This window comes from Neophocaena asiaeorientalis, unplaced genomic scaffold (genome assembly GCF_003031525.2).
Source record: "Neophocaena asiaeorientalis asiaeorientalis breed wild unplaced genomic scaffold, Neophocaena_asiaeorientalis_V1.1 scaffold30, whole genome shotgun sequence".
NCBI lineage: Eukaryota > Metazoa > Chordata > Mammalia > Artiodactyla > Phocoenidae > Neophocaena > Neophocaena asiaeorientalis.
Window position 1 is genome coordinate 8,028,386 of NW_020174923.1, and position 9,246 is coordinate 8,037,631.

General features: G+C 54.2%; 1 protein-coding gene across 1 annotated transcript in view; it reads right to left on the minus strand.

Moving 5' to 3' along the window:
* MXRA7 (matrix remodeling associated 7) overlaps positions 1-5,514 on the minus strand; it is an 18,420-nt gene extending 12,906 nt beyond the window's left edge. Inside the window, exons 1-2 of the mRNA XM_024760616.1 lie at positions 5,494-5,514; positions 1,151-1,208 (exon numbers count right to left, since the gene is read on the minus strand). Coding sequence (XP_024616384.1) covers positions 1,151-1,208; positions 5,494-5,514 — 79 coding nt within the window. The remainder of the gene's footprint in view (positions 1-1,150; positions 1,209-5,493) is intronic.
* Between the last annotated feature and the right edge of the window lie 3,732 nt (positions 5,515-9,246).

A 9,246-nucleotide genomic window follows, 5' to 3' on the forward strand; every position in this document is an offset into this window, starting at 1 on the left:
ACTGAAGGCCCTGCCCTGCTGGGCCTCAGGGGAAGCTTCCCCACCCCCCATCCCAGCCCTGCCTGCCTGGCCCACACCAGCCTTGGTTACTGCATTCCTGCAACCTTCTCTTTCCAGGGCTCCTGCCAGTTGTTGGCTTAAAATCACAGCAACAGACTCCCTTTTTAAAAAAACATGAAATATTTCGAACGTACACAAAAGTACAGCAAGTAATAAGTCCTCCGTGTACTTGCCATACAGATTTGACAAATGTTGACATTTTGCTATTTTTGCTTCAGCTTCTTTTTTTTTTTCTTTAAAGAAATAAAACATGACAGAACCAGCAGAAGCCCCACACCGTGTCTGGTCCTGTCTGTCTGTCTGGGGCACTGGTCCCCGTGGGTGGCCAGAGCAAACACACTGTCTTCTACCCGGTCAAGTCAAAATTGCTCAATGCTCCCAGTCACTCCCTTTCTCTTCCCCTAGCTGTCTGGAACCTGATGGCCACACTAGTCAGCTGGAGCTGCTTCGGAATCAGGCGTTTCCTCTCTGGGGGACTTTAACCTGCAGAACCCTGGGAGGCGGCCCTGTAAGTGGCTTTAGTCTCCATAAAATAGGTCCGAGATATTTGGAGAGAAATGTGAAATGTACAAATAGGGGATGAGAAAGGAGTTAAGAGGCACTGCAGGAAACAGAAGGTCAGTGACGGGCCACCTGTATTTGGAGACAACTCACATTGTATAAATGGAAAAGTAAAGGCCGAAAGAGCAAAGCAGGGACTTCCCTGGTGGTCCAGTGGTTAAGACTCCAGGCTTCCACTGCAGGGGGCGCTGATTCAGGTCAGACCCCTGGTCAGGGAACTAAGATCCTGCCTGCCACACAGTGCAGCCAAAACAAAAAAAAAAACAAAGAGCAAAGTAGGTGGTCCGGGAGATGGGTGCAGGAAGGCAGGGGGTCAGAAAGGAGTGGGCTCCAGCCCGTGTCCTCTGGGTTGCGGCAGACCCGGCTTCGCAGCCCCTCTCCTCTATCCTCTCCCCCTCCATCCTCTCCCCTCCCCCTGCCACTCAAATCCTCAGCTGGGGAATCCAAAGGGCCGTGGCACAGCCTAGCCTCCACAGCCAGACACGATCCGGGCGGCCTCAGCGGGCAGCGGTGCGCGGGTCCCACTCACCGTCGTCTTCCTCAGGTCCTGCCAGGGGTGGGCCCTCCACGCCATCCAGGTCCTTTTCCTGCAAGACAAGGGGAGGGCTCAGTGCTTGAGCACCTGATTTACATGTTTGATACTGTCATTCAGGGTTTGACCCCACGGTCAAAGCAACCTGACCCCTGGGTCTGCTCTTAGGATAGATGTGCTTGGGGACCGGAAGCGAGTGACCGCCTCGGGGAGAGGGGGCACTGGTGGACAGGACGTCGCGGGGAGAGGAAGGGACTGCCCAGGGCCAGCCTGACCACTCACAGCACCCGCGCTGTCCTTTGAGCGTGGCCAGGAGGTCCTGAGTGGGGGCCACGGTCAACAGCAGGTGGAAACAGGGACATCAGCAGGAATTCCCTGGTGGTCCAGTGGTTAGGACTCGGCGCTTTCACTGCCGTGGGCTCAGATTCAAGCCCTGGTCAGGGAACTAAGATGCCGCAAGCCATGCGGTGCGGACAAAACACACAAGCCAAAAAGGAAACAGGGACGTCAGTGCCTGAATTTTTGACCTTTGCACCTCGGTCCCTTTGCCTTTTCCAGGTGGGTGCTGGTCAAGTGGTGGGTGCCACTTCGATAAGTGGACTGGGCGACTCCGACTCCTGGCTATAGTGAGTAGAACAAAAGGCACGAGAGGAAAGCTGGCGGGTGCTCTGGGGTCTGGGCTGGGCTGGGTGTCACAGAGAAGCTGCGTTTGTGGTCACAGGCTCCAGCTCTGCTTCCTTTAACATTGTTTCCATCCCTGATCATTTCAGGCTCCATTTTCCCAAAATGGGAGCTCCACCTCCCTCAGCCTGGTTCTCTCCCACGCACACGGACAAAATAAACAGAAGGCTGGAAGGAATGTCCCGGGATGGCCTTGTGTAAGGCAGGAGTGACTTCAACTTGCAGGAATGTTGGAGGATGACAGGGAGGTGCGGGTGCTGGGGCTCTGAGGGACTGAAGGGCCAGGGGACCTGCGGCCCGAGGAAGTCCAGCGGCAGACAAGGCAGAGCCAGCAGGTTTAGGAGAGGCGAGCCCGACGTGAATGAGCTGCCCCACGGGGGCCGAGACAGCACGGTGGACTAATCCAAACCCAGGCCTTCAGGCTCCCGGCCCGGGGGTCCAGCGGTTTGCAGCCTCAGCAAGCCGGGCAGGCAGGCGCCCCAACAAAGCAGAGAGAGCTCAGCTGGGAGGCAAAGTTTGCACAAAGCCCAAGAGCCGGTCCTAAGTGGCAAAAACCCAAAGGGCCTCTCGTTGTGACTTCCTCTCTCGCTGGACCCCACAAGATGCGGCCGGGCGGAGCAGGGCCGGAGGCAGGAGCTGGCTCTTCTCCACTTAGCAGTTTGCATCAGGCTCGGCGCCATCTGATGTGAGGCACGCTGCCCTGAGCGCTGGCCAGCACCTGGGGCTCGGGTGTCCAGACGCCTCCGGGATTTTGCCCAGCAGAGCGTCTTTGTGGCTGCAGGGGAAGGCAGGCCTCTTTGGGGGACAACGGAGACACCCTTTGACTCAGCAAACCCAGTTCTAGGGATCTGCTCTGGGCTGGAAAACCATCTATCTGGGTTTTTATACGAGGACTCTGGGTGCAGGGGAGAACAAGACAAAACCGGGAACAACTGAATGTTCATCCACGGAGTTAAATCTAGTATAGTTAAGTATATTGTAGTTCAACAGTTTGGTCCGTGCGTTCACCAAATAGTAACACCTTAAATACATTCCGGTGCATGCATACACTGTGTAACACTGCCTTAAAAAGGAGGCGACTGGGGACCTCCCCGGCGGTCCAGTGGTTAGGACTCCACGCTTCCACTGCAGGGGGCACGGGTTCGATCCCCGGTCAGGGAACTAAGATCCCGCATGCCGCGCCGCACAGCCAGAAAAATAAAAATTGTAAAAATTAAAAAAAAAAAAAACAATTTAAAGAGGAGGCAACCATACGTACCGATGTGAAAAGCGCATTGAGATACACTACCAAAGGGAGAAGCAAGAAGCAGCACAGGGTGGAGTGCAACATTCCTGGTGTGTACGTCGAGACAGAAGCACACATATACGCTCATAAATGCGGAGAAAACGTTTTCCAGAAGGACACTCAAGACACCGATAACAGCGACCGCCTTTGGGGAGAGGAGCTGGCTGGGGGCGGCCTTTCCTCTCCATCTTACACATTTCAGTATAATTTGGATTTTCTAATAATAGGCATGAATTGCATTTTTAAAATGCTACACAGGGATCTCTGAACAGTGAGCTTGGGGCTACTATATATATATTTCTTTAAAAAAAGAAAGAGAAAAAACACAGAAAGAAAAACAGATTAATCTAATCAGGGCTGGAGCCCAGAAATAAGCCCAATGTCAAGACTAGAGAGTAGGCCAGTTCTCCTACTATGTCGAGGGACGCAAAGCCTAAAGGAAAAACAACAAAAAAGCAAGCACAGCCCCTTCGCGAAGGAGCTCACAGTCCGGCAGGAAAGACACATACCCAGATAACTGCCACCCAGATTGGTAAATTCAAGGACCAAGGCAGACCTCTTTACCCCAAAGAGACACGGCGTCAGTTGACCTGCCAGCACCCCCCTGGGGAGAGACTGGTCTACATTTGGATTTTGCACTTGACTTTTGAAGTGTGGTACTTTTAAAACTGGTTATGACCCATTGGTGAGTCACGAAAGCAATTTAGAGGTTGCTACTAGTATTTAAAAGTTGTGCAGCCAATGTCTTAGTGTGATTTTAAGATTTAATAACTTCAGAAGCATAAATGCTCCCAACACACCAAAAACTGTCATTTGAAAGGTTAGTTATCTACATTTTAAATATGTTGACGTTTCTTATCCAGATTCATATAATACCCCCGTCTAGTGGCTCTAGCTGATTTTCAGACTTTGGAAAACCATTCATGGGCGGATGGTCAGTGACTAAAGGGATTGCCTTTGTGAGTCCAGCCTTGTGATCTTATGAGGATTGGAGGCACACGTGACAGTCTGGACATGACCTCAAGGGAGGTCGACCAGGTATCTGAGGTGCCCACAGGAGAGGACTCCTCTACCTGCTTGTCTGTCCAGATTCCAGCACTCACAAAGACTTAAAATGAAAAACACAGCATTCAAATGTCAGGAAACTAAGTATAAAAGGAATTTAAATAAGTAAATACTCAACTGATGTATTTTGTAGGTTTGTAGCATTTACACTTCTTCAGTTATTAAGACTTAAAACTACACTAAGACTTCGGGGGCGACCCTGTATCCCAATATGAAATTAAAGATAAATAGTGGTGTGTGTGTGGTTGATGTAGCTACCGTTTTATAAAACGTCTGTGACTTTATAGACAGGGATTCAATTCAAATAAATAGATTTCTTATTTGAGACTTAATGAAGTTTGGAAAACATGGCTGAATCAGCCATTTACTGTTTTCTGTCTGCACAGAAACCCCCTTCTTTCAGAAGATGCCCTTTGAAGCCTGTGGTCCTGGTGGGAACTGCCAGTCGGGCAGTCAGACCCCCCCCACACACACACCACGATAGGCAGGGCAGGCGGATGTGACCCAGGGCCCAACTTCTGCTTGGGCACAAGGGACCTCTCGTTCCAGAACTGGAAGCTCGGGAGCTGCCCAGGGTCGCCGGGGTCGGGAGTCCCTGGCTGTTCCACCCCTGCCTCCCCAGTATGTGAGCGACTCAAATCCTGGTTCTGCGAAAGCTCACCTGAACCCAGTTTCTGTCACCGACAGCCAGAGTCCTGACCACGGCCACTGTCCACTCACATCCCACTCCGCAAGCCCAGAACATCTCATGTTCTGCCAGGAGGCTCTTGCCTCTGTCAAATACCAGCTGCACGGCAGTGGGGGTGGGTAGGGGGCCTGCTCCAGGGTGGTGCCCAAGGCCTCACATTTGTCTGGGTTACTTACTGGTCTTCTAGACAACATCATAATAACGGGAAGCCTTCCATTATTTAAAAAAAGAAAACGTTTAAAAATCACTCTTTATTGCATTTTGCCCTTATTTTATAAAAAATGCGTAAGAGCGACTGGGACCAGGATGGAAGCCCTTCTGGAGGCTGGGACTCTTTGGCCTCAGTCCAGTGCTCTTTGCTTCAAGATGGTGAGCTGTGTGCAGGACAGCAAAGGAGAAGAATAAAGGGAGACCGACCGTGTGCAAAATGCTGGAATTGCTCTTTCGAAGCCTTTGTCTGGAAGAGCAGTCAGTAAGGACTTTACTGGAAATTCCCTGGCGTTCCAGTGGTTAGGGCTTGGCGCTCTCACTGCTGGGGCCCAGGTTCCATCCCTGGTAGGGGAACTAAGATCCCGCAAGCTGCAGAGCGCGGCCAAAAGATAAAGGATTTTACCTGCGTACCTGCTCGTTAACACATCCCATCTTTAAGTTCTGCTTTGGCAGGTACATACCTTATGCATTCAAGCAACATGATGGTGGGGGGCCCTAAGGAGGGGAGCTCAGCTGAGCCTGAGGGGCGCAGGGGAGGCCTTGGAAGGGACGAGCTGGGTCTGAGAAGAGCTGGCCAGGCCTGGAACATCCCGGCTTTCCCAGTGACTCCTTGGAGTTTGGTGTGACTGCAGGGCGGGGTGGGAGGCCAGGAATGCAGGGCCTGGACTAGAGAGCTTATATAGGACAAGGCCCTGAGGAGCCACCGGAAGCTTCAAAGTGCGGAGAAACAGGATGAGAGCTGCGTTTGGGAGCCGTACGTGGGGATGCACTGGCAAGACAGGAGGCAGGAAGGTTCAAAGCACAGGTGAGAGATGTAAGGTCCTGAACTGAGAGGCTAAAGGAATTGGGCCCTCAGCTCTGTCTTTGCTGAATGAGTCTCGAAGGCCCAAGGCGACTCCTCAGGGCTCTCAGGGTCTGAGTCCCACTCTGGGGCTTGCTCTCCTGTGGCTGGTGGGGCAGCCGTGCCCCACAGCTCGGCCAGGACCAGGCCTGGAGACAGGATGCACCCAGCAGCTGCTCACAGCGCTGACTGCAGAGCTCACGAGAGGCCATCACCACTGTCGATTTCTGGTCCATGCCCTTGGTCCTGAGAATGTTGCATGGTACCCATGCCTTAAGGGATGCATTGTGTCCTTCCCCAAATTCATATGTTGAGGTCTGAACCCTCAGTACTCCAGACTATGACTGCATCTGGAGAGAGGGTCTACAAAGAGGTAAGTTCAGTCAGGTTATTAGGGTGGGTCCTAATCCAATCTGACTGGTGTCCTTATAAGAGGAAATGTGGACACACGGAGAGACAGCAGGGAAGCCTGCACACAGAGGAAAAACCACGTGAGGACCCAGCAAGAAGGCAGCATGTGCAACGAAGGAGAGAGGCCTCAGGAGAGACCAGGCCCCCGACACCTCGACCTCACGGTTCTGGAGAAAATACATTCCTGTTGTTTAAGCCATCCAGTCTGTGGCACTTTGTTATGGCAGCCCTAGCAGACGAATACCCCAAGTGCAAATGAAAGTAAATCAATGTAATGAAAACTGTGAATTGGTGACACCCTCTGAGACTGACAGCTGGTGTCATCCTGGCTGGTCCCCAGAGCAGGCGCGGGGCTGAGACCCCTCCCCAGTCAGCTCAGTGACCAGCGTCTCAGCAGGTGAGAGACTAGTTCTAACTTCACACGTTCTGGGCTACTTTTCTAATTCAGCTTTTCCACCAACGGAGGCAGGTGGAGGGAGGGCCTCCTGACAGCCTCGCCAAGGCCAGGAGCCCAAGACCGGAGTCCCCCAGAGGCCAAGACGGGATGGGTGGCGGAGGGGATGGGAGGGGGCTGCAGGTCCCACAGGGGCTTGGAAGGAGGCTTCTCAGAGCCCCCAGGGGCCACATGCACAGGTGGCAGGCAGCACATCACCGTTTATGGCTGCCCTGGCTGATCCAGGCCCGATACACAGGCTGAAGCAGAGCAGAGATGGGGGGAGATAGAGACAGAGAGACAGCTCTCTGTCTGCTTAAGGAGATGGGTCTGCCCTGGAGTCCTGCAAATAGGGTCTGTTGGACCCTGTGACCAGCCACCTGTGGCTGCACCAACGCCCCTGCCCCCGAGTCAGTCCGGACTGGTTTTAGACAGGGAGGACCATGGCTCCACCAAGCAGGCAGAGGGGGAGGCCGGCCTGTCCCTCCCTCCCCGCGTAGGAGGCAACGACAGAGATAACAGAGCTCTCTGGGGGCCACAGCATCCCCCATGCGCCGCCCTGCAGCCTGGGTCGGGCCAACTGACCCCTCCTTCTCCAGAGAGGGTTTCCTGGCGCAAGGGCTGCTTCCAGGCTCCCACTCAAGCGGGAGCGGGCGGGACATGGTTGGCACTCCTTCCAGAAGGATTCCATCAGGCAGTCAGGCTGTTCATCCTCCGTATTCAGAGGGGGACGTCGGCTGTGGGGCGAGCAGAGAGAGCAGAGCCGGCGCCAGTCCCCGGGGCGCCGGCTCTGGGTGGGGAGGATGGGCCAGCAGAGGTCATGACCAGGCCGCTCTCTCTGCCCGCTCCATCAAAACAACTCAGCCACCCTCGCTCCAGGCTGAGGCCGCTCAGGCCAGCTCTCTAAATCCACACGTGCAGCTGGACAAGGCACGTGCCCCCTGACGAGAAACTGAAGTCTTCTTGTCCCAAACTGGCCTCCTCAACGTGTCCATTTTACCCCTGCAGTCACGGCATCTTGACACTTTATCACGGCTTGGGGATGTTGATTTTTTTTTCTTTCTTTTGTCCATGCCACACGGCATGTGGGATCTTAGGTCCCTGACCAAGGATTGAACCCGAGCCCCCTGCAGTGAAGTGTGGAGCCCTAACCACTGGACCGCCAGGGAATTTCCCGCTGTTTCCTTTCTATTCTGGCTTCTAGACTCTCCCCGCCTCTGAGAGCCGTCTGGGATCCACCCCCTCATTCTCCCCACTCCTGTCTCAGTCACTCAGTGCCTTCATAGGCACGGTGTCCTCGACTCCACTCTCCTCCAGTCATCTGCTCTGAGGACAGCTTAAAATGCCGACTTCCTGACGCTCTTCCTGCCAAAGCCCCATAATGACGGTTGCCACGTTCAATCCAAACAACGCCCGGCTTTCGAAGCTCTCCCACTTCCAGACTCAGGGAGGTCAGTCTCTAAGGGCTTACTGGCAAGTGCCGTCCTCTCCCACCCACCACACGTGCCATGGGGTGCGGGGGCGGGCTGGAACGTAGGGTCATCCTTGGGACCACAGCCTCGGGCACAGGATCTGTCCTTGGCTGTTCACCCCTGAGCCCCTCTCCTTCCTCTGTCTGGATGGGGTCCTCTGAGATCACAGGATCTGACCTGGACGGTCTTGAGCTCATGTTATTATTCTACCCCCGGTCGGCAGAGCCCTGGAGTCGAGTGGAGGGGCTGCGGGGACCACTGCGAGGAGGAGGAGGAAGGGCAGAGGGGCGGAGACCCTCACCCAGAGCAGCTCCTCTTTTCCTCTGTGCACTGGGCTTCCTCCCGTGTAGGATTAAAGAGGGAAAAAGGTATCCGGGGCATTAAAAAAGGTTAGAAAGCCACTGATCTAACATGGCTTCTACCCAGTACCAAACTCCAGTTGATAAAACCTTTGATGAACTGCCGGTTATCCAGTCTGTTTGAACACGTCTCACGTTGGGGGGATGACTACCTTACAGAGCCGTCTGCCTGTCTGGGGCACAATACACAGCTCTAGGGATGCACTGCAGGCAGGCGACACGCGAGGCCCTGGGCTAGAGGCTGGGCGTGAAGAGAAATAAGACCCCTGCTGCCCAGGGCAGTCCTACGAGGAGGCAGCACCTGCCTTTCGGCAGGAACCCACAGAGTTTTCTTTCCTTTTTGTTGTCATTGCAGCTTATTCATTCAGCAAGTTCTTTCTGGGCGCCGCCTGTCCGCCGGGCCTGTTGTAGGAGCTGGGGACGTGGCCACGAACGTGGCACGCAAGGACCCTGTTCTCACAGGCTGACATTCCACGGCGGCAGACAATGCAGGCTAAAATAAAAGATGATCTCAGCCCGTACTGAGTGCTGAGAAGGAAGCCAGCCGGATGGGACGATGTACTGGGGGGAATTTATATCCGCCAAGGTGGCCAAGGACACAGAGACTTGAAAGGGGAGGATGCGCAATCTGTGAAGATCTTTGCTGGG